The following is a 24,815-nucleotide window of genomic DNA, read 5'->3' as shown; positions in this document are numbered from 1 at the left end:
AGGCCGGAGAGGAGGCGAGACAGACGGAGGTGTACAGTCTCCCAAACAGCGCGTGGCTCAATGGGGGTCTTCAAAGGCCGTCCCCCCCACTCTGTCAGAAGGCACCAGAAGCCACGCCAACCCATCAAAGCTGCCACTATCTCACAAGGGGACACTTGTTACATGTTACATATCTTCTTGGTGGGGGGGGGGGGGGGGCTGTGCTTTGATGTGTGCTGACGATATGGCGCTTGATCGCTGGGACGCGGGGATATTTCAGTGGGACAATCCTGCCAGTTTCTGGGTGGCACTTCTCGAGCTATGCCCCCATTCTCCTAAATGCCCATGAAGATAAGATCGGAGCCCGATTACAGGCTCTGAGCACTTGGATGGGAGCAGTGGCGCCCCTTGTGGTGGCCACATGGACTGACACCCGTGAGAACAACATAAAACTTAGCTGATGTGATTCTGTGTGGTCAGCGTTAGCAAAAATGTTATTTTGGGGCTTTACCTCAATGATAAATATCACCTCATTATCCTGACCTTATACAAACCAATTATATAATATTAATACTCAGCCTTTTAATGTCTGACAAACCAACAGATCGGATGTAAAAGACCAGAGTTTGCTAGCAAGATAAATTATAAATGCTGACTGTAGATGCACAGCCATGGTGGAGAGGATAACAGACCCACCCCCTCCGGTTAAACCTTGTAAGTAGATTTCCATCCATCCTTCTGCTAATGCTCCTCCAGTACAGGCTTGTGGTTAGTCTATGCCAGGAAGCACAGAGCAGGTGTATAGCACACTGCAGGCAATGTCAAACGTAGAAAGAGCCCAAGTGCTGTAGATGAATACTCATAAATGCCTGTATGAAACTGCACTGTGAACCCCCCCACCCTCCTAGCCACGGCGAACCCCCCACTCAGCTTGCCATAACAGGTCCTCAGCTCAGTGCTGATAAAGAGCGACCTGGCACCTGAGCGGACCACCTGGGCGTGCGCTGATCCTCCCACGGAGCCGTCCGACAGGCAAACAGGGGGGGCGGCAGCTCAGCACAAACTTGCAGGCAAAGTCGCACGACTGCACTATTTCGGCCACTGAGAAATACAGCAAATGGGTTTAAACTGATGGAGAAAATGGGAATAATAACAAAAGAGAAAAGCAAGGATACCAGCACACCGGCTTACAATACAGGCTGCACCACACTCTCCTCTATTGCCCCCTGGTGGACAGTATCATAAACTACACAAGGGAAGAAAAAATCTGAATAATCAGAACCAGGAAACTTTATTAATTTTGGGGGGAGATTTGGTTTCATTACAGTTGCTCTATCCACGAATAATATATGTATGATTAGAACAGGGAATTAAGTAGGCATACAATAACAATAAAAAATATCATTGATAATAATTATTATAATTGTTATTATTATTCTTGTTTTTGTATTAATATGAAACAAAATATTTATTTAAATATTTCGTTTTTTAAGTATTTTAATAAACAATTACATACATAACTGAAATTAACATTTATTTATTTTAATAACAAATGATAACATTTACATATGTGTCGTGGTTTTCTTGCATTTTGTGCGTCTGCAAGAAGGTGAGCAATGAAATCAATTCGCTAGCAACAATGTATCCAATGTAACAATTGGATCCAATGTAACAATGTGTGTGGCACTTACTGCATGTGTGGCCATTCACTAATGACGGTGGTATCATTGGTTTGCCTGGACTCAGGGTCATCGCATGCTGGGGGGACAGGAAACCACGGGTTCCAGGTGAGCAGCCATGCATCTCGCTGGAAAGGGTGGGGGGATGGTATACAGGCAGTCAGTCCTGGGGGGGGGTCACGTCTGGCTATTTAACACTGTCGTGTCGAGAATCCAACGGTCAGAGGTCGGAAAATCGTTGAGTTTTTGAGGTTTTTTTTTCTCCTTCTGGCAGGGAGGTGGCCAGGAGACCAGCGGAGTCCCCCCCCCCCCCCCCCCCGCATGGCTCCCCCTGCAATTGATACGGGCCCCAGGGCCCCATCATTAGTGTGCCTCTGAGAGACTAATTACTGAATTAGCGCGTGCTCTGATTGTCCCGGGAGCACCTGGGATGACAGCATCCTTTCCACTCTGCCTGGCCGGGCGACACCTCTCCAGCCGAGAGGCACTTTGCAGGTGGGCGAGTGGCTCAGCGTGATGGAGAACGAAGGGGCTGCAGATGCGATAACATCTGCGTCAGGAGATGCAAGCGGCCAAAAGTCACGCAGTAATGAGAAGCGCAACAGTCCTAAGAACACCGCCATATAAATACGGCCATTTCTTTAGCAAGGGATAAATTAATTTTGTCTCTGATCAGTTAGTAAATACACAGCAATAAATATTTCATGATAATAGAGACTTTATTAATCACCCCATGGGGAAATTCTCTTTACGCCTCCCCCGACTTCCTCTCTGTGGGTGAGAGCAAGCTGGCCGTGAAGGGCAGCCACCCGTAGCGGCACCCAGGGAGCTGGGGGTTAGGGGCCGTGCTGAAGGACCCACAGACGTGCCGAGGCCGGGTTGAAACCAACCACCTTCTGATCACAGGTGCAGAGACTTAGCCCACTGAGCAACATGCTGTCCCATGCAGCTATAAATATGATATAGAATAATAATATAAACTGATACATATACTGTGTATTTCTTACATTACACCTAAATAAATGCAGCATACTAATCCTATATCTTGTACTTGCTGATTGCTGTTTGCCAGTAATCAGCAAGTACAGGCTATTGGATCAGTAGTCTGCAAGTTTTTTCTTTCTTCTTTCTTTTAACAAACCCAAACCAGATGTTGTCCTTTTGAAGGCTGGCAGAGGGCCAGCGGCTCATTGGAGAGCAAGGAGGGATATGAATCATCATCAGGAGGCGGGCGAGAAATGACTTACGAGCTCTTCTCGTCCTGGATATAAGCCGCCTTGTTCTGTAGAGGAACGACAGAAGAGCCCTAATGACAAGACAACAAAGGTCTGCTAATCAGTTACAGCTTGGCAAGGAGCAGGATGTAACCTTCAATTCTAAGTAACAAACACAACACAGAAAAACACGTAAAAGGCCTCAGACCAGCAGGTATCGCTACGTAGGAGCGTACAGCAGCACCTTCAGTCACGAGAAGCACTTGAAAGGACGACAAGCCATAAACAAGCCTTTCTGCACACCCCCCCGTAGTACTGAGCTGTTAATTTTTGCACTCGTGGCCTTCCTGCTAACTTTAACGAGCCTGGCCATTCTCATCTGACCTCTCTCATTAGCAGGGAGTTCTGGGCAAGAGAATTGCGTTGTTTTGTTTTGCACCATTTGTTTGTAAACTCCAGACACTGTAGTGTGTGAATATCTGCTTCTGAGATGCTGGAAGCTCAGCGTCTGACTTCAGCAGTCATGCAGTCTTAGGTTTTCTAACGCTTAGCCGCACAGTATCTGAACCTCTTGACCCTGTCTGCATGCTGTATATATTCAGTTGCAGTTACATGATTCACTGTTCGGAGGAGCAGTCTGTTCGCATTGACGAGCAGGTGTACCTAATACAGCGCTGAGAGTATATGATAGTAATCACTGCAAAACATTATCCAGTAAAACAGATGCTGATTGATAAAAATGTCTGAATGACACTTCAGGTTTTCTGTTTTTCTTATTCCAGAGAAGAATGCTAGATGATATCTGCACCTCATTTCCGTGAAAATATTTACTACCATCAAGAAGCAAACCTAGATGTCGACGGGTTTATCTTCAAGCGATACTTCTGTATATCTCTGTTTTGTGCTGTCCTTTCTTTCACCAACAATACCGAGTGATGAAATCCTTTGTCCTCTGACTGTAATATGTCAAGTGAATTTGCCTACATCTTTTCCAGCCTGATGGCTTAGGCTGGCAGGTGTCTGAATCAGATTAACTATAGAAAAGGGACGGGGACGATGAATGGATTTGCAGGCTGGCAGAGGGAGGGAGAAAACCCTCTTTGTCGACGTGCATCATGAGGTAATAATAAAAAAAAAGAGAGAAGCCTGGTGTTTTCTTCTTCTCTCTCCTTCTCGCTTACCTCACTGAAGTGTTTTGCAGCGCTCACATCTCCGGCAATCTCCTGGCCTGCGGGGTATTTGGATATTTCGTGGAATTGGAGTGCTGTCAATCAGATAACCGGTGACCACGCAAGGGCTCGTAGATAAGACCCTTCACACAAAAGAGGAAGCTGGCAGCAGCGAAGACAACTTACACAGCGGCACCACTGTAATTGCTCACCGAGGCGTAAATGATCAGGTCAATTCTCCAGATACAATTTGCGAGAATAGCCGAAGACCTCTGTGCGCATATTTGCCAGAGTAAATGATCTGGGCCAGATCGACGTCCAGGTTCTTTCAGCTGAGTAAACAGAATTTTCTCTCCGTTTTAAAATGTCCAGCCTACCCATTAGTGCTTTTTTTAGAGTTATTTCAGGAATCTGTCACATGTAAAAAAAAAAAACCTCTCCATTCTCATAGCCCGTCAATTAATTGCAATACTATCCATGTTTGCGTTTTCGGGAAAGGTGAGATCTTACTTTAACATAAACACCATTATACCATAAAAAGTATGACATACTATATAAAATATTGGCTAAATAAAGTTGCCAAGTGCAAATGCAAGTTATTTATTCATTAGAACAGTAATGAGATGTCACTCCTGATAAGACACTTCACGCAGTGCGTGCCTAATAAATACTGGCACTGGATAAAGCATACTATTGGAAATCTATTTGTGGTTCTGTTCACTTGACGTATTTTATTCACGACCTCGTTTACTTTGACCTTAATGCAAACAAACAGCATATATGTAGTGAGCGGTATTAAGGTACAGCTGGTATCAAGGCAGGATGTAATTTCCGATTTACATTACTACTCACTAAAGAAACGTGATGACGTTATATATTTTATTATTTCAAATAATGTACGGTGCGTCGCTTAATTACATTGCGAACCGAATGCGACACTTAAGGAGCCCTATGTCTGTGCTGCCATCTACTGGCAGCATGACAACATACTTTAACACTGAAAGCGCTGGAGTCCGCTTAATATCCATCCATCCATACATACATCCTCTACAACAATCCATCCATCCATCCTCTAACCAGGGCTGGACTGTTATTAAAAATTGGCTGTGGTGTCGTGGCCTTTGGGGTCCCCCACTGCAACTTTTGACGAGCGGGGCGGGGGGGGGGGCATCGATAAAATTTTCCGAGTGGGGGTGGTGGCCTCCAATATAACTTTTGCCAGCCTGGGGATACTCCACAATACATTTTGCCTGCCCACACAATGATCGCTCCCTGAGAAAATGCCAGACGCTACACTTTCCAGGGGGGCAGTCAAGCCCAGCCTGCAAACGCTTGTTCTGGTCAGGATCCCGGGCACTGCAGCCTATCCCAGGCACAAAATAGTGCGCTTCCCTGGGGAACACTCTGGACGGCATGCTAGTCAATCTGGATATCACATTTATAGTCTAAGTTTAGAGTTTAGAGACATTTAGAGTCTAAGTGCTCACAATCGTAAGCAGCAAACACGTGTGACAACTACAAAAATCGCACGGACTCGTATGTAATGTTCTGTAAGTGATATTCACGTGAATTTATGAGGACATCATTATTTCACGTGAACAAGAAAGTAGAATATACCGACTATTTTAACTACAAAAACGTCTTCCTTGTTTTAACACTGCAGCGTGCTCCGAGTGTAATAAAGTGGGTGTTATCCTATGTAACGACCCCCGTAGCGGTTTTAAAACTACAAATTAATTCATACTAAAGTACTGGTTAAAAGAAACGGTAGCACAATGTAAATAGATTGAGATTCACTGGATGTCTATTCATCTAAGTTCATTTAAAATTCTCAAAAAAGTAACACTAACGGAGCGGCGACGGATCATTTCTGCGCACCGGTGCACTGTCCATCTCGTGCCGATCGCTCTAGTTGTTATGACAACAATTTCCTTATCCGGAAGTGAGCCTATCCGGCCAAAGATGGCGGCGCAGGGACCGATCGCGATAGCTATGCGACTGAGGAACCAGCTGCAGTCCGTCTACAAGCTCGACCCGCTGAGGAACGAGGTACGCGCCGCACCCTCGAGTCGCGGTCGCGGCCGTGGCGGTCGGCCGGTCGGCCAGGGCTCACGGGAACCGCATATAAATAGGAGGGGAAGGGGAAGGGCGCGCGCGGTCCGCTCGAGCCGGAGCAGCGATGGACAGCGGCAGTCTCGCGGTCTGTAATTGCGCAGGCGTGAGCGGAGCGCTTCTGCCTTCCCATGCCTCGCACGGCGGCGAGACCTGCGCAGTGAGCTCTTATGCGTAAATTACTAACTTAACTCTTGTCGTAACCGGAATTAAATCGGCCCGGTTTGAAAGAAATGCGCGTATATGCGATTCCTCCTTGAAAATAATGGCGCGGTGATTTCCAAGAGATTCTTCTCGGGTAATTATCCAGGTCTGAGGCGGCGCGGCGTGTGCACCTAGCTGTGGGACTGGGGGCCGGGGCCGGAGGGAGATGTGGCCGGCCGGCCGGTGGGATGCCGAGCGCGGCGCTCCTTTCTGTTCTCTCGAATATTCGAGAGCGTCGTCGACTATTTCAACACCCTGTATATTTATTATTAAATCCAAACCAAGTGGCTAGTGCCGTTGTAATACGTCCATCGTTTACGCGTATGACATCTCTGATTTAGGGGTACTCCGCCAATCGACGTCTTTACAGAGATGGACAGTCATTTTAATTTATTTTAAGTTAACCTGTTTTTATCGTCGGCGCGTGGAGTAGCACGTGCGTCGCCGAAAACCCGTCTGTTAAGCATCACCCATAAATCGTGACATGTCTGGTCGCTGACTAAAACAGGAAAAGGTCATGCTACTGTAATCGAGAAAGTTTTTAGCGCCAGTAAAATATGCACTTACAGTGAAAAAGGGTTTAATTCCCACGCTGTATATTCACGATCTTCAGTATCAGTACGTTCCGGTTTGAGTCAGTGCTCTCCTACTTTTGAAACCCGATCATTTCATTTATGTTCACCCTTTCGTTTCATTTTTTGGTGTAACAAAAGGCACAACAAAATATTTAAACTTGCGTTTTAGTCGATGAAGTGTATACTCTGACCTCTCCAAAGAGAAATGCTTATACCTAAAATCTAATTAAGAAAGGGGCAAGGAAAGTGGTGTGGATCAACTGCACTGATATGGATGTTTAAAGTATTTTGAAGTGTGAACTTTTGACGTGTAACTTTTTTTTTTTTTAGGAGGAGGTGAAGTTAAAAATAAAAGATCTGAATGAGCACATTGTCTGCTACCTGTGTGCTGGGTACTTCATTGATGCCACAACCATTACAGAGTGTTTACATACATGTAAGTGAGGCAGTGCCGTGTGAAAAAGTATTTTGTGCGATAGGTGACCTCGTTTTAGGTCATGTTTAGACCTTGATTTTATTTGATTTGATTTTTGCATACAGTTTTTACCCCCTGTCCCCCTGTCCTGCAGTTTGTAAGAGCTGTATCGTGAAATACCTGCAGACGAGCAAGTACTGTCCAATGTGCAACATAAAAATCCATGAGACGCAACCCTTGCTGAACCTGAAGCTTGACCGAGTGATGCAGGACATTGTTTATAAGCTGGTTCCAGGACTACAGGAGAGTAAGTGTGTCGAACATGTCCTTTTGACACCCTGAGAGATGTTTAATTTACTCCCCATCTGCCCTTGGAAACCTTACTGCACCTTTACTTTACTGTTTGGACTAAAAGACATTTTGGATCTAGTGCCAGTTGATTTTCCATGTCTCTGTGTCACAGGTGAGGACAAAAGGATAAAGGAATTCTACCAGTCCCGAGGTCTGGAACGAGTTGTCCAGTCCTCTGGCGATGGTACGTGACCTGCGGTGGTCTGCACTGTTCCTTGGTGTATGAAATTTTGCAGCAGAAAGGGAATTGTGTTCCAGTGATTGAAGTAATGATTTTTATTTTTTTTTGCATTTCAGATGCAGAACCTGACATGGCAGGATTGCCCTACACTAGCTTTGACCACTCCAAAGCCCATTTCTACAGATATGATGAACAGGTCTCTCTCTGCCTGGAAAGACAGAGGTAATGTGCGTTTCTCATAACTCAAATTTTGTTTTGATAATATGGTGCTTTTCATATTGATTGTAGCGTAAATGAAACTAAAATCACTCCTGTATGCATCAGAAAACATGGGCATTATATGAATTTCCAAACCATATTTTATTAAGGAAAGCACAGCTATTGGTACAGGGCATGAGTTGAAAATGCCGTTTCTAGAAAGCTTATAAATGGTGTCAGATCATAGTTGCTTTATAACCTTTTGTAATTCAAGCTGTAAGTCTGGCTGTTCTTAGAACATGCTCCCGATCCGGTCCTCGATGTCCTGTCTAAGAGTTTGAGTCCCCAGGGTCTTGGAGGCTGTGTAGTTTGTGGAGGTCTCAATCGTAGGAGACGGGTCCAAGCATGAATGGAGGAGCCTGAAAGGAGGGCAGAAAGTGCGTCACATTTGTCTTTGCTTTGTCAGGTTCCCTCATTGCCCCAAATGTTAATGGATGGGATAATTTTGTTTGTTTGAAAAGTTAGTCATTCGTCAATAGTTGTGAATAATCTTCTACAACGCTGTGCTTCATTGACCGTGCCATGAATACGTTTCTTAATTACCTTGCACAGCACCAAATAATGGCCTGCAATCGACTGTGGTTACAGAAAAAAGAATCAGCTTAACTATTGATCCCCCCCCCCCTTCCACGTGTGAACTTGTCTCCCGGTCCTTTGTGTATGATGGGGCTGGATTGCACTTGCATTGTTAATGAATGGGTGGGTAATAAAGACAAACACAGCTATTCTTTTGAATTTTATTGCACCATGAAATGTTGCAGATGCCCCAGCCAAACAGACTGAATTTGTGTTTGCATTTAAATTATTGTAATCATCAGTGAAAGCTTCTTGAGGTTTGAACATTTTTTTAATTCAGTGTCCAGAATTAAAATAGTTGCCAAATGAATAGCTAAATGCCAGTTTTAAAGACTTTCACTCTTTACATATTCAAAATGACAATTACATACTGCAATCTGATTTGATTAATGGAATACACCAAAACTGCAATGCGGTTGGCATTTTTCATTTGCAGTGCAATTAAGTGTCTGGGAACATATTGCCATTTAAAACAACCTATCACTGCCAAAGTTAAATCTGTATTTGGTTGTGTCTGACTGTGCGATTTAAAATATAGTTTCTTCCCATGGTTCTGCAGTTCATCGTCATCTACGGGGCGAGATAAAAGCAAGCTGACTCTACGGGTAAGAGCTCCATCCCAGCTGACACAGCCCTGCTATAAAGTGTGTCTTTCTCTGTGAATTGGCCTGCTTTCTCATCTTAGGCTTATCAGTCCATTCTTGCGAATGTGTGGAAATGAAGTGTGTACAAAATGATGTCACTCTTTTCTTGCAAGCACCGCCTTAATGTCTAAGAAGTTAAGCCTGTCGCAGGCATTGCCGTGGGCACCCACCCATCCGCATGTAGTTATATCTGCAACTATGTTTCTATTCGCATATTCAATCTTGCAGACTTGTCACAAAGACCTTTTGCGTTTTCTTTACAGTAGCATAAATGGTTAACTAAGGTGTTGAGATGTTTATAGTGGATTTAACTGCATATTCTGTCTGAAGAATGTGGCGTATAGCTATATTTCGACTTGGTAATACTTGATGCTTGACTATAGTTATTCTGCTGATGGCAATGGTTGCAAAGCAATCTAATTCATGCTGTCATTTTCCACCTCCTCAGTAGGTGGCAGCACTGGCTTGAATTTTGCTTTACACTTGTTTGTTTTGTCAGTCATTCCTGTCTGCTTGTAAAATGCAGTCTTTCATCTAGAGTGACCAAGCGTATGTATAGTCAAAATGTATGTAGATTGTATTTGGGGTTTGTTGTGATTGGTATAGAATGTAAACAGAAGGTCTTCTGGGATTCGTTTAAACAAATTGATTAATCAGCGTGCTTTTGAGTTTGCGGGTACTGAAATTTCATTGTTAATTATTAAGTACACTGTATGCAACAGTGATTATGGACATCTGTTGATCAATTGAAGCAATTAATGATTTTAGAAGGTGCAGGTTAATTTTTCACTTGATTATTATAGATCCAGTTTGCTGAAACTTCTCCTTAATTTCAGTTAATTTCTGTTTTCTATTTAAACTTGTATTTGATTTTTTATTTTTTTTTACAGTCGCTCATCGATGATTTTTGTTAGTTCTCTATGTTAACTTTAGTTGTCCCAGTCTGCAGAGTAAGAGGTAGTGAGTATGAGGATTGTGAAGAAGAGGGTGATGTTAGCTGTAGTGGTCTGAACGATGATGAGCTTCAGTCTTTCTGCTTAACCAATCAGTTTATAATGTATAATTTCCCTATATTTATGTGTTCAGAGTGAAAGCTTTGAATAGCACTATTGCTTGGGGCAGCCTCTTCTTACAGCACTTTGATTAAATTAAGAAGAAATTACACCCTATCAAATATGTTTGACAAACTACTGCAAAATTGCTAAATTTGATGATATCTCTGGGGCTTTGCTCCTCTAAGTAATTTTGGCTCCCCAAGAAAGTTTAAAGAACAAGGAGGACTTTACAGTGTTGTTGTTAAATTTCACGTCATGTAGTTTTTATGTTGTGAATGGTGCACTGCTTTCTGTAACACTAAGCTGCGGTCGGCAGGCTGCACCGATGTGACGATCTGTTGCGCTTGCCTTTTCACAGCAGAAGTTTGTGCGGTGCTCGGCGCGGGCGGAGGTGCGGCACCTGCGGCGGGTGCTGTGTCAGCGGCTCAGCGTGGAGAAGCAGCAGGTCAGTCGCTGGTTTGCTGCAGTGATCCATGCCGAGCGGGCCGGATTGTCACAGCAGGTGTCACACACTCGCTTGATTTGTTGCTGGCTGTGATGACTTTTTGGTACGAGGTTTCAGCCCCTTTGGTACACTGATGGGAAGTGAACGGGTGCCTGGAATTTCCGGCTGTAGTTTTATGGGTGGCTTGGAGGGTAGCGCTGTTTCCTCTACCTTTTGAGTTCCATTTGTGTGGAGCTTTGCATAACCCCCCAATTTCTATGGGATTCTTTCAGCAGTCCAAAGACATGCAGTTAGGCTAACCAACATCTCTTATTTACCTGTAATGTGCATGTGTATGGCCTGCAATGGTCTGCCATTCCATACAGGACCCCGGCCTTGCATGACCCAGACTGAGGAAAGGAGTTATAAGCTGGGTAGATGGCCTGATATTTTTGTTCAGGATCTTGAAATATATTTAAATATATTTTAATGTGCTGTCTTACCTCTGCAGGTCCAGATGTTGTTCAACAATGAGTGCTTGTCTGATCACATGACCATGAAACAGCTGTGGCTCTTGCACTGGTTTGGCAAGGTACGACGGCCCGCACCAGAGTCTAGAGCATTCCCGATTCTCTGTTAAAAATGCTCTCATTTCACTGCGTGTCATTCCTGTTTTTCTATTCACGAACGCTCTGTCAGTGCACATATGTATAAACCACAAGTTTGACTTGTCCCAACAGAAATACGTTTTGTGTTATAAGTATAAACTCAGGTTTAATTTCTCCTTTTCTCACAGGCACAGCCCCTGGTTCTTCACTACACAATCAAGGACAAGCAGACAAGATAGGATTGGTTCGGTTTTAAACAGCACTGTGTTGTACATATTTGTATTTTAGATAATCTATTTTAATTAGGTCTGTATATATGTGTATATAAATGTACTTAGATTTTGTTTGTATTTTTAAATAAATTTTTGTGAAAGTTTCTTTTGTTTCTTTCTTTGAGTAGTAATATTTTCTGGACGTCCCCTGAAAGCCGACCTTGCGCTTTGGGTTTGCGTTTATTGCCCATGGCAATAAACGTATAACGACGTGTATTGCCAGCAACAGTCTAAAATCAGATGTCATTTCATTGAAAAATGAGAAACAAGTGTTTGGCGGTGGTTGATATTTGTTTTCTACTGTGTGAAATATTAGCACAGTATCTGGACCAAACGGACTGATCACTGGGTTGGGGAACGAGCACGTTTTCTGAAAATACCACAAGGTGGCGCTCTTCGCGCTTCTTATGGAGAAGTCAACGCATACTGTAAATAGTTTCTTAAAGAAGGAACTGCAGAAACGGGTTTCCGTATAAGAAAGTCTTGGTTTTAAGGGGGAGCAAGTAAACTCAATTAATTTTATAGGATGGTATTGGTTTTAATTAACTTACAAAGAAGCGCTGCGTTATTATGACAGGGTATGCCGCGCTTTCCCCACAACTGATAGACATTGTATATACTTTCGGTTTTTTGTGAAGATGAGACGGCGTTTAAGAACAGGAGTTAACATGTAACATTTTTATACCATACAAAGAAATTCTTACTGTTACATTAGTATTACCAGGGCGTATGGTTAATGTTACCGGTATGACTTAATTTAATATTTTCTATTCGGACAGTAGCTGCGATGGAGTGCCGTGTATTTATTTATAAAAAAATAAAGTTACGACATTCAAGTTTTCATAACTCATTGTTTTATGAAGCACCTGACAGATGTTGTTCAGATGCTTTTCTGACCTGTGAATTCAGCTACATGAAGGAAAAATCCGTTAAAAAAAATCTTTGACTTGCACGTTATATTCGAAATATTTCTAGATGTTATACAAATCGCTGTTTGTATTACAGTGTTTTGCGAATAAAACTCAAACTGTATGTTAAGCGGCGCGTGACGACGTGCATAAAGAAAATGCGCAATGCAAATAATCAAGACATTTCGAAAACAAAGTGGGATGACTTTAAAGCTAGATAATTAATCACTAGTTAAGCCAAATTAATGCCAACAAGCAATGATGTCAGGGAAGAAACGATGTAATTAACCATCCAGAAAATTAGGTTTTGGTTCGCCATACAGGCGCGGTAACAGGATTTCAAGGAACAGCGAAGGCAGACACAAAAAAAAATCAGGAAATTCCTTCGAGAAACTTTCGTAGCACTTTTATGTATGAAATATGTAATTAATGTCACGAAATGTATTAATAATGCTATCTTGTTGCAGTCTTTTGGGCTGTTTTTTTCCTTCCTTGCGTAGATGCTGCGTATTAAAAAAGTGGGGTGACAGCGATATAGTGAAATGCGTTGTTTATCATGTAGGATGATGTTTTCGATGAAAAGAACAATTATTTAAACAGGCGGAAATGACACAATTTGCATATTTTCTGTTTCAGTTTATCTCTCATGCTATAAAGCGACGCTTTGTTTTTCTCTAATCTCACGTACAATACTGTTACATTTTAAAAGAAAAAATAACGTTGATTTAAATTCTGCATTTTTATTTCAAAGTTAAGAGAGAAAATGGCATATTAAAATATATTTAAAGAAGCATCGATAAATCGTTATTGCTGTTGTGATTTTTTTAAAAAACGTTTTGCGTTTTTGAGGCATACTGTTATTTTGAAGAGAAAATCCAGATTTATAATACACTTTTTTTTATAAAAGTGACAGTGTCGTATATTAAACATTTCAGTATAAAATTAATCAATTTAATATGAAAGTTACATAGGAAATACAAAACCAATTAAAATGAAACTGCGCCTATACTACGTAATGGTTCCAGGTGAATAACACACACACACACACACACACACACACACACACACACAAAAAAAAAAACATTTTCACCTATACAGGCAAATTATTGTTAAGAACTATTGGCATATTGCGCGACTTTAAACAGAGGTTTTCATACGCAAAATAATAGATGGTTTCGGGTTAAAATAAGGTTTTCATTGTGAAAGAAATTATTATAAATAGTGACAGCAATAGCATCCAAAACCATACAGGCACACTAATACAATTTATATTTCATGCAGAATAATAATCGAAGTTGTAATTTTTTAATAAAATCATGCGCCGATATGATTATCCGTATGTATTAGTTCAATTCATCAAATAATACTTTTTGTTCGGATATACCTGGAGTTCAGACATTTCAAATAAACAATGGGGATTATTCCAGGAAACATTCGATTTTTTGCATAATGATTTTTGTTTACACCGACAATTACATGGGAAAAAATTGACAATATCAAACGTTTATTACAGAGAGGCTGCAGCATAGCTCACCCATAACCCACAGAATAAGCGGACCCGCAGGCTTTTGCGTGGGTGCAGTGTGTTTTTGCATTAAATGTACGTGCATTTAATAGGCTCGGGTCCGACAAACATGACAAGGAATCAAATGAACAAATACACCACAAAATATTTACTTACTGAGAAATAGTGTTTATGGTGAATGCATGGCTTGCGCGTCTAACCGGCTGGCCATTAAACGCTACACAGTTCAACGAAGTCAACAATAAAAACACTGTATATACACAGTTAGTATATATTAATCTGTTGCGCGTTCATAAAAAAGAGAAATATTCGGGGTATGGTGGAATATTGAAATAATGGCGCCGGTAATCTGCACGCTGCAGTTGGGACCTTTCAGCATCTGTGTGAGTGTGTGCTACTCTCAGTTAAGTAATGTTCATAAGGACAGGGCCGACAGAAACCTCATTTCCACAAAACTTTCAATGAAACATTAAACAAATACATACCAAAAGCATGTGTTGAATCCGAAAATAATGTTCTAAATTATATGTAACGCAAAGTAAACTTTGAAATAAACGTGATAGGCCTACATGAAGAATAAGCCTGGTCTCGTTTCTGTGGCGAAAACTCATTTATGGCAAGTTCTTGGATCCGTTTCACAACGCAACAATAAAAAAAAAACTGCTTGACTTTTCAACCCTTTGGCGATTCCAACCGATTGCGTCAATTGTGTTCAGTGGAGCTCGGTCATTCTCTCCTGCACAAACAGCTTTCCTTGATCTGGTTAAATGTTACTAATGGACCAAAAGATTTGCCAGCAGATTGCAGCCTGGACAACGAGAAGGCAGGAGATAAAGGCAATAGACCTCCCTTTCTACTGGCCTCCTATTGAGATTTATTCATTAGGAACCTCTCGCTAATCAATTACTATTCATAGGCGTTTTTAACACACAAATTAAAAGAAGCACAGAAGAGGCACAGATGCGTGGTATTATTGCTGCCGGCAGAGGGAAAGTGTTTAAGTACGGAAAGGCGGGTTAAACTAATAAATCATGCCGACTAGGTTGTGTTAAGAGAAAATTCATAAACCATATGGGATCGGGACGGCCACAGCTTCATTTTACACCAGGCCTGTCCGAACCATATTGTGACAACAACAGTTCTAACTGATAGTCGTAAGGGAGAGACGTGCTTACTTGCCTCTGAGGCACGAGTCCCACAACGCTAAGATCAAACGTGGCATTGTTGGTAGTCTGATCTGTAGACTTACTTGTATGGGATTTGTATATATAAAAAAACATACTAAATACTTTTAACATTTACGAACACAAAAGTGATTCACCTTAAAACAATTGTATCGACATTTTAGGTTGTATACCCAAGCAGCTCAGACTCCTCTGTCGACTCTTCGCGAAGACATTTCTATAACCCATCAATGCCCGAGACTTAAGTTACATTTAACCACGACGGTCCTTACCATTTAACGCAGAGCGACATACAAGGGCAAATGACAATCAGAAATGCACACCGAGGCTCAGAGAACACGTCATGTCAGGAAACGCTAAATATTATAATCCCTTTATTTACAGAAATAAAGATTAAATAGAATGTTACAATAAAATTGCCATAATAAGAGGTTCCATTAAACGTTTTATTTAAATTATATACAGAACATACCTATAGATTAGGTGATTGTTTGCAAGTCCATGTCTGAAGTCTGGTTAGTTTTAAAGACTACACTGAGATGGGCAGAAAAAAAATCCTACGAATCTGTCATTTTTAAGGTCAATTAAAATTTCCACAAATTATTTCTGCATGAACAGCCCACTGTCTCAGCTACGTATTTAAAGACAATAACATACTCTTCTCCTAAAATATGCGTCCTTTACTTGCACACATATGAGGAAAAAAAACACCAATTTTGTAGAGATGATTTCTTAGCAGCTATAAAAATGAGTGCGATTTATGGTTTATCAAAAGAGGCAAATTTGCAAGTGTTTCCCTACGAACACAGTAAAGGAAACACAAAACGTACATACACACTTCTGAAATCTTGTACCATGAATCAAAGTAATTTGGTACTTTAAAAAAGTAATTTTAATCATAATTCCCCACGTTATTTGCCGAAGCTTAATACAGAAGCATCTCATTATGTATTTTTTTACAGTCCTTTATATAAATAAAACTTCAACCAAAACGTCCTTCATTTGAACATTAATTCCCAAAGTAGTCCCTGTCCGTGCAGTATTTGGAAAGTGTCCCCTCTTATAACACAGGCCTACTTTCAATCGTCCACTTCAATTTCTTCATCTTCCTCTGAAAACTCGTCGGTGGTTTGGTCTCTGGATGAGAAAGGCGACTGCGGAAAGACCCCGTGCCCTTGCGAGGAGGGTGATATGCTGGGGGATACGGCTCCAGAGCCGCCTTGGGGTTCATCAGCGTCCTCCATGCTAACCAGCTTCTGGAGAGCCTGCGGTGGGATCTTCTTCAGCGACTCAACGTCTGCTTTCATCTCCTCCAAGTCTCTCTTGAGTTTCGCCCGCCTGTTCTGGAACCAGGTGATGACCTGAGCGTTGGTCAGACCCAGCTGTTGTGCAATCTGGTCTCTGTCCGCCGGGGACAAGTATTTCTGGTACAAGAATCGCTTCTCCAGTTCATAGATTTGATGGTTCGTGAAAGCTGTGCGCGACTTTCTTCTCTTTTTTGAGGCCTGACGTTGGCCGAAAGCGTTCAGATGCTCACGACCTTAAACGAAAACAAACACCAGCGTTAAACTCCCAGAGGAAGCAGTCGGACACGCTGTAGGCCTTCGAGCACACAGCATACATCTTCAAGCAATCACAGCGGCAAATAATTCAAAACATTTTATATACGCACATTCCCGTATTTTTGCTATCCGTCACGGCAATGCAAAATGGTACTAATTTAGGCGGATCTTACTGAAACTACACAGAACCACACATGACTTGAACGCTAGCTATGAGCTATTAATATTCACATACTATATAAATACATTAATATAACAAGCAATATTGGCTGTGTTCCTTTGTAATATCTCATGAATAAAAAAAATCTCTGCGTTAAATTTTACAGGAACATGTTATATCCACTATTAAAACCAGCTATAAGTACTGGTCATCATATTTGTTTCAAACAGTACAGTGCTAAAAATACAGCTGATTATGAAAAATTCCATTACAAGAAACTGTCAAATAACAGTTATAAACCGATTCCTATCAGGTTTCATTTAAATTAAATGCAAAAATACCTACAACTATGTCTAGGTCGTCATATACAATATTTACGTCGTTATACGCAATATTTCTTAAATACTAATGTTTTTAACGACTCTGAACACTGACGTCGGTCATTTGTACAGGCACCATTTTTTGTTTATGTTGATTTAATACTCATAGGCCGAATTTTGTATTTTTTAATATATATATTTTTTGCAAGGAATTAAATCTGACCGTTTAAATATTAGACGGACATTATGTTGATAAATATCACAGCTATACGCGTATTGCTGACCTACTGTTTTCATACAGGCCCTCGTGCATTCTTCGGTGGCTGTAGGTGCCAATGGAAAATAACACGCATTCCTGTACAGGAGTCCATACACGTGCATTGCATTTGTTTCATAAGCGACACGGATCGGATATGGGCGATTAACAGAAAACAATTTTTAAAATGAATACCTTCGGCGGCTTGGATAACGCTGACTTCCAGACCTTTGAAAGTTTTGCTTGCTAACTCTTCCAGAGCACACAGCGGGGAAGACGGAGTGTTAATACCGTTTCTGGTAGCACTCGATCCGGTCACTTTCTCTAAAACTCTCGGCGGACAGAGACTGGCAGCCGACTTCTTTATGGAGGGCTTGTTTAAAATATCCTCAATGCTAAAGGGAGTGAGCGGTTTGTTGGAGTTAGCTGGCGGTGGAAGTTGATCCAAAGCACCTCTTCTCCTCTCCTCGCTGCTAGATTGCAACACAGAGCCTGCCTTCATGTCTCTACTTGAGGTCATCGTACTCCCTCGAAATGTTTATTTCTAATAACAGTAGATAATATTTCATTCAAAAGGTCATAGAAACTTCCGATTATATATTTGCCCGCGTCTTCGCTTCACCCCCTTGTTGCACGATCAAAGCTTCTCTGAAGTGAAATGATTTTCGAGAAGAACCATTCTTTCCAGCCGGACTTCGCTTTTGCAGACAGCAGGATCAGAATTGTATTCCCTTTAAGAAAGCCCTGGGTCTTCTGAGGAACTCCATTAAAATCGCTAAAAAAGTATAACGGTACTGCCCCAGGGCTGATTTGCCACAAAGAAAAAGCGTCTCGCAGAACAAGAAAAGCCAGCGACCGCTAACGACTTATGTTATTGTTGATTGGGCGAAGATCAATTAGAGAAACACTACACCATTTACTGACCCGGCGCCGAGTCTTAAAGGGCCAGGCCACATTAATTAATTGGACGCAGGAATAGGAGGAGTTTCCCCGGCGTTACCAAATTTAAAAAAGCAAGACACGGCTTGAAAGGTTTATGCATCTGCTGCTCCACTTTCCACTTAAGGGAACCACGTGCTGCCCATGTATATTTCACTGAAAAGGGAGAGTAAAGATTCCTGTTTATAAAACCTATGAGTTACGTCATAACGCGCCGTGAATAGCTTTTGAACAGATGTTAAATAATCTCTTGGCAGACGTGATGAACCAAGAAATAACATTCCGAAATGTTATCACTTTAATTTATTTTATTGTTTTTTTAACCCGGGCTTGTGATATAGGCATTACATGTATTAAACTGTGTAAACTACACTGTGTAAGTTACACTGTTTCAGCAAGCGCAGTCTGAAAAGACCTTGGAAAAATGAAAGGCTTTTACAACAACTGCAATATCACTGTAATAACAAGAGAAATTACATTTACTGTATATATATATATATATATATATATATATATATATATATATATATATATATATATTTGTAAATGTTTTAAAATGATTTGATATTAAAAATGTTTTGACTTTTAGTTCACACGACACTGGTCCAGATGACCAATCGCTGAGGCAATAAAATAGTATTATACTCACAATATTATTAACGCTACGTCTCACGAATGTTCTTGAATTATGGGAAATTAATATACGATTAATCGCGCATACCTACGAAGCACAAAGCAGTAAAAAGCTGTTTTTATGCGCCCATCAACTGTTTCATTGGGCAAGGGCAAGCATTTTAGGCAGAAATTTTAATTTTCGCACTCTTTATATGGGTTTTTGGGAAGCGTGTCGACGCTGATTTGCTTTCTCCATCAATGGACAGAAAAATGGGACGAAGGAACAGTCGGACAATCTCTAACAGATGAAAGCACTGTCCGTGGCGGGTTAGTTAAATTTATTAGCTCATCTTCTTTCTAATGCACCATAAAAACAGAGACAACCTGGAAATGATTATGAGAGAAAGGGGAGATTTGTGCGCGGTTTTGAATTACACAGAAGTGAAACGCTATAAAACGTCTTACAAATAACTCGACGATATTTCAGTTTTGCGAAAATAAAAACTCTGTTTCAGTTCCTGCCCGAGTAAAAATTCAGGTTAAGCGGGGATCCCGAATTAAATTTTCCGCGTCACTTGTCCATCTGTTAATGGTGGTGTTTGAAACATGAATTCAGGTTCAGCATCGAGGTTCGCCCTTGAGTGTTAGATGCTGCAGTGTTTGGAGTCTAGCTGGGTGCAGAGAGCAGGTAGGTACCCTCACCCGTTTTATTTTCCACTCGAAATATTAGTTTGCATCGGCACACCCAAATAATACAATTAAATGGAAGTATGGAATATACAATATATTCACTGCACACTACAGGTAGTATGCTAATCAGATTCAATGCTTTTATTGTCTAAAACACCAGAAAACATTCACAGCGCATGTCATACAGTTATAAGATAATATAGAAACATGAACTAAAATGTATATCGTTATTTCTCTCAAGTATTCCAGAAACAAAAATGAACGCGGTATTACATTCCTTTCACCTTTATCACAGTTTGCAAACGATGTGTATCTTAAATGCTGTAACATTGAATACGTGCGTTCAGCTTCACACTGCACGTGCACACAACATTGGGACGTAGTTCTTAATTCTTAAAACATGTAGGCGTGTTGTCTTCAGATTTAAATGATTTATTCTGTTGTATGTGGATTGCAGCATCAATTAATAAAATGTCACAATTTCAAGTAATTTTAAAGACATCACTTCTGACCCCATAAAACATTGTTCAATTAATATATTTTATAAAAAGGTATATTTACGTAAATTCGAATATTATCCGACATGGGCAGACTGCGTTTTTAATTCATTCGTTTTGTGGCTAAGAATAGAACGCACAGCTGAATAACAGAACGGCCTGCGCGACGATATTACAAGTTACATGTAAGTTATATATTTTTTATGACTACATAAACTCCCTGGAACCAAGTTTCTCAACAGCCGTACAACTGAAACGAATAAAAAAATAATCATTTACCCTACAAAACGCTCCGCGGTCTTTCTAGGACTAGAAGCACAGAAAGATTCCAAATCAAGGCTGCATGGTCACTTTATTTCTGTTGCGTGTGTCAGCTAAATGCATTGTTTTGACTCGTGAATCAGCCCAAGTCTACTGGAATATGATGCAAAATGTACCGACGTTTGATCTGATCGTAGATTTAATGATCGATTGAAATGATAGATAACCCTTTTACACGAACTATTAGAGATGAATGGACTCCGCAGAAACGTCACCCGTGCCAAAAACACCATATGGTGACATTCATGTAAGGACAAAACAAGGCCAAATAACACGGGAGTTATTAAAACAGCACGAGATTCTATTACACTGGATGGAGAGTGTCTCCGACAGGGATGTCATTGAGGAACAACGGCAAGAGCGTGCTATTAAACAAAGGATAATGTATTCAAGAAACGCGACTGACACGGTAAATAACCGCTTACGGTAAAGCTAAAAACAAGCAAGCGGAGCCTGAGAATCGCAGGTTATCGTTAGGGCAAGTCAGGAGATGACGCTATTTAATCGAGAGTCAAAAATAGATTTAAGGTTTTTTATTTAAGTAGGCATATTAAGCTAATAGCTATCAAAAACAGATAGATAATGCATCACAAACACAAAACCTAATTGTATCATTACATATTACAACATTTTTATTATCAGGCATGACCTAAGCTCTCCCTTAAAACTTAGACTGAATGAAAAAACTATTCATATTAAATTTCTTATTTATATTATGTTTCTTAGAATATAGAAGTACATGAAATCAAACTTAAGTTGATTTGGACAAGTAAAGAGAATTTATTGGCTATTGTAGAACATTTTGTTATACTATATTAATAGTTGTTTCATGGGCATTTCTGCAGCATGGGCTGAATCCTATAAAACCTTTTTAAAAGGCGGAAAAACTCTAACAGTACACTTTATTACCCTAATAATGAAAGGTATACTTTTAACAATGTAACAATGGCAACTGTAAAAACTGACATTATAACATACAATTGAAGCACCAATTTGCAGCAAACAAGTGCATATGTGTATACACACACACGCTGGAGACTTGGGGTTAGTGTCCCGAAGCCTTCTTAACGCTACGTTGTTCGTAAGTTCTATGTAAAAAAAAAAGTACGTGGCGTTAAGAAGGCTTCGGGAAACTCACCCCTTGTCATTGTCGGATTTAATAAAAAAAAAGCTCACTATAGCACCGTTAGAGAAACCGATAGTCAAGCGACGCTTTTCTGAGCGGAAGGAAATGGTGTGACATTTCTCTCAAATCCTGTAAGCACTAATGATGCTGAAACTAAGTCTGCCAATATCTCTTTTCAAAACATGTTTTATATGATCTTTACGGTCTCCGGTGGAGCGGCGCTAATTCGAAAGGTCTTCTTTGGCCTAATTTAAACGTTAATTAGAATCAGCGCACCTGACTTCATCAATCATCGAGTCTTACGGGAGCCTCGCTTTATTTTCATTGTCGCTGTCTCTCCTTCTCCGAACTTGTTCCCTGCCGTCTCTTGTTGCGCTTAACTTGTCTGTCTTGTTATTCCTGGCGTACAGTCATTTGCAGTGACTGAATATTTGAGCTGACGATGAAGACTGTTTTGGTCTCGGGGACCATTGCTTAACTGGGGTAGTTTAACACAGACTAATTAAGCCAGTTTCATTGTTCATCTACACTTAACCTGTATAATGTTATGAATATTATTACAACATCAGTTACAAACTTTTTTAAAGTCATTGTTACATTTTAATTTACAACAATTGTTATTAGAATTAGTAAGTAGATAAAATATTATTACTTTGAACAATTTTTTAAGATTATATTCTTATTCATAAAAATTATTCCATATATCAATTCATCCGTAGAAATGCTAATTCTGGTCCGGTTCGTGGGGATATTAATATTTTCTTAATAGGCCTATTTGAAATACAGTTCAAACATTTGATAGGAATTTCTTTTCTAAATTTTCGTTTTTGTCTCCCAAGGGTTACATGCTTTGTTTTATACAGATATAATACATTAATCATCGATGCAAATTTCTATTTCTTCATAATATGTATAATTTTAATTAAAAATTGACTTTTTAATCCAAGCAAAACGAGACAGCGGTGTCATACGAGTGTGTGAAATTGCTTTTTGCCTGTTTCTGGAAAAGGAAAAATATTATGTCAGAGGACACCCGTTAATCCAAAGCCACATTCTTGCTTTCTTTTGCTTAATATCTGACTTTCAAATCCTTCGGCTGCATGAGAAACAAATGAATCAAAGAAGGCAGAGAAATTGTCTGCAGATATTTGATACGGGCTTATCATTTTAAGTTCCATAACGTTCCACACATGAACTATAAGAATCAGACCTCTGTTTCAGAACACCAGGTCTCCACCAGTTGTTAACCCGTATTACTAAATAAAACAGCTGCACTCCTTGCCATATCAACATGACACGGGTGGGGGGGGGCTTCAAATAATCTGCGTACATCTGCAAGACGAATGCAGTCTGTAAAATATATGGAACATTATGGGGTCAGCTTTCAGCGTGATTATTTCTGATATACAATGCCTTCTCCTAAGATTCCCTGAACTGCAGCTATTTACCGCTGAATATACATTTTTGCTCTAGGTAAATACGCACAAGGTAAGCAGCAAAATCGATTTCGGCAGTAAATATCCATTAGGCCAACAGTTCAATTAGTGACAATTTTTCGATAATTATGCTGTTAGCCGTTACATTTGCTCAATGATTGACCGCTGATATTTCCCACCCAGATTTCCCCACGGCTTAACCTTTGGGCCAGATGAGCTCAGTTTGATTCACAAAAATCTGATGAAAGGGGCACATTTAATGGAGGATAAAATCACCGCTGAATCAATCAGGGTTGCCTTTGCGCAGTTTTGGTAAGTAATTGGCTAAAAATCAAGTGCACGTCATTGCCTTATTTCTTTAGCTTGCCAATCAGGAACTTTATTTCACGTAAACTTTATGGTATTAAAGAGAAAAATATAATACTCACCACGCGCCATGTAATGAAATTGAGTATTATTATTGTGGTTTTTATTGTTGTTGTTGTTGCTGTTGTTGTCATCGTCGTCGCCTTCTTCGTATATTTAAGAAAAGTGATGTGAAGAACGAAAAATAATTGCAGGTTCAATTGTTTCACTGGGACAATTAAGGATACAGCCACGGAGACTGGCCTAAAATATGAATATAGAGTTATATATTAATAATGTGACAAATTGGGGGGGGGGGGGGCTCAGACTTACATAATAGTTTAAAGTTTAAAAGTCACTTTTAAATTTATGTATGCCTTAATTGCATTCTAAGGCGCTGTACAAGAAGTCCTGCAGCGATTCCTTGTAACCTCCGGACCTGGGGGCGCCGTGCAGCCGGGTTGCCCAGCTGGCGGGGCAGCGCCTAACTTCATGTAACTGCGCAAGCAGCTCTCTGCCACGTTTTATTTGCAGTAGGCTGATTGCGGCAAGGACGATGATAGTTTATGGCCTTTGTGGTCCGCCATTAATCCATTATTTGCAAATTCGTTATTAAGGACCACGAGGAGCGACATTTCTTTTTCCTCTAAGTCAATACATAATGGATACATAAATAGATAACATGAATACAACGCAATAAATGGTTGGAAAAGGTGAGTGACGTTTACCTTTCTGGGCTTAAAAACAAGCAACTTAAAGAGGCGAAGCCTTTTGAACGCCATCAGCGACAACAGAAATTTTGCCTTTGCATATTGCACTTGGCATTGTCACGTTCTGCGGTATTTAGTACCCGTTGTGCCTTCTCCTCGGTTGAATGACAAACGCTGGGATTCCCAACAGGGCACCCCGAGCCCCTAACTAGGCCAAACGGTTCCTTGGCTTTCTCACCTCGGCGGAGTTCATTCTCTCCCGCGGATCACGGCACTTGAAACCCCCAGGGCGCGGTGTTAGTCAAGCCTAATGCTCCTCGGGGGTCCATTTAAGATAAAAAAAAAGATGGAGGCCAGGGACCTGGATGCAGCAGAAACACAAACACCGTTGTATTTGTCTTTGGGGGGAGTGGGGTGGGGTGGTGTAGTAAATGTTAATGTCAACAAGGATGTGGCTAAATAAAAATTAGCATTCAACTAAAAAGAATCAAAGGACACATTTGTT

At 40.7% G+C, this 24,815-nt stretch overlaps 2 protein-coding genes across 4 annotated transcripts; one reads left to right on the top strand and one right to left on the bottom strand.

Moving 5' to 3' along the window:
- Positions 1-5,933: 5,933 nt before the first annotated feature.
- pcgf1 (polycomb group ring finger 1) lies at positions 5,934-11,821 on the top strand. 3 transcript variants are annotated; one of them, XM_048971653.1, is made up of 9 exons: positions 5,934-6,090; positions 7,263-7,368; positions 7,502-7,654; positions 7,811-7,882; positions 7,996-8,101; positions 9,273-9,318; positions 10,774-10,857; positions 11,348-11,428; positions 11,633-11,821. In XM_048971653.1, exons 1-9 carry the CDS (start codon positions 5,959-5,961, stop codon positions 11,681-11,683), a joined length of 831 nt encoding a protein of 276 aa, XP_048827610.1. In that variant the 5' UTR covers positions 5,934-5,958; the 3' UTR covers positions 11,684-11,821. The 3 variants fall into 3 exon arrangements, with proteins under 3 accessions (XP_048827610.1, XP_048827609.1, XP_048827611.1); XM_048971652.1 differs by having other exon boundaries at positions 10,771-10,857; XM_048971654.1 differs by lacking the exon at positions 5,934-6,090 and adding an exon at positions 6,174-6,313 and having other exon boundaries at positions 10,771-10,857.
- Positions 11,822-15,717: 3,896 nt separating this feature from the next.
- Positions 15,718-18,526, bottom strand: lbx2 (ladybird homeobox 2). Its single transcript, XM_048970783.1, has 2 exons — positions 17,827-18,526; positions 15,718-16,873 (listed from the first exon to the last, which is right to left on the bottom strand). Exons 1-2 carry the CDS (start codon positions 18,149-18,151, stop codon positions 16,413-16,415), a joined length of 786 nt encoding a protein of 261 aa, XP_048826740.1. The 5' UTR covers positions 18,152-18,526; the 3' UTR covers positions 15,718-16,412.
- Between the last annotated feature and the right edge of the window lie 6,289 nt (positions 18,527-24,815).

The sequence above is a fragment of the Brienomyrus brachyistius genome, chromosome 12 (assembly GCF_023856365.1).
Source record: "Brienomyrus brachyistius isolate T26 chromosome 12, BBRACH_0.4, whole genome shotgun sequence".
Classification (NCBI taxonomy): domain Eukaryota; kingdom Metazoa; phylum Chordata; class Actinopteri; order Osteoglossiformes; family Mormyridae; genus Brienomyrus; species Brienomyrus brachyistius.
Note: the sequence above shows the minus strand (reverse complement) of the source record. Positions and strands in the feature narration are given on the sequence as shown.

Excerpts from the sequence above, each read along its gene's own strand:
- lbx2 (XM_048970783.1), bottom strand. The coding sequence starts at position 18,151 with ATGACCTCAAGTAGAGACATGAAGGCAGGCTCTGTGTTGCAATCTAGC. Across the intron at positions 16,874-17,826 it reads CGTTATCCAAGCCGCCGAAG|GTCGTGAGCATCTGAACGCT; the intron begins GTATTCATTTTA and ends TTTTCGTTTAAG.
- pcgf1 (XM_048971652.1), top strand. The coding sequence starts at position 5,959 with ATGACAACAATTTCCTTATCCGGAAGTGAGCCTATCCGGCCAAAGATG. Across the intron at positions 6,091-7,262 it reads TCGACCCGCTGAGGAACGAG|GAGGAGGTGAAGTTAAAAAT; the intron begins GTACGCGCCGCA and ends TTTTTTTTTTAG. Across the intron at positions 7,369-7,501 it reads TACAGAGTGTTTACATACAT|TTTGTAAGAGCTGTATCGTG; the intron begins GTAAGTGAGGCA and ends CCTGTCCTGCAG.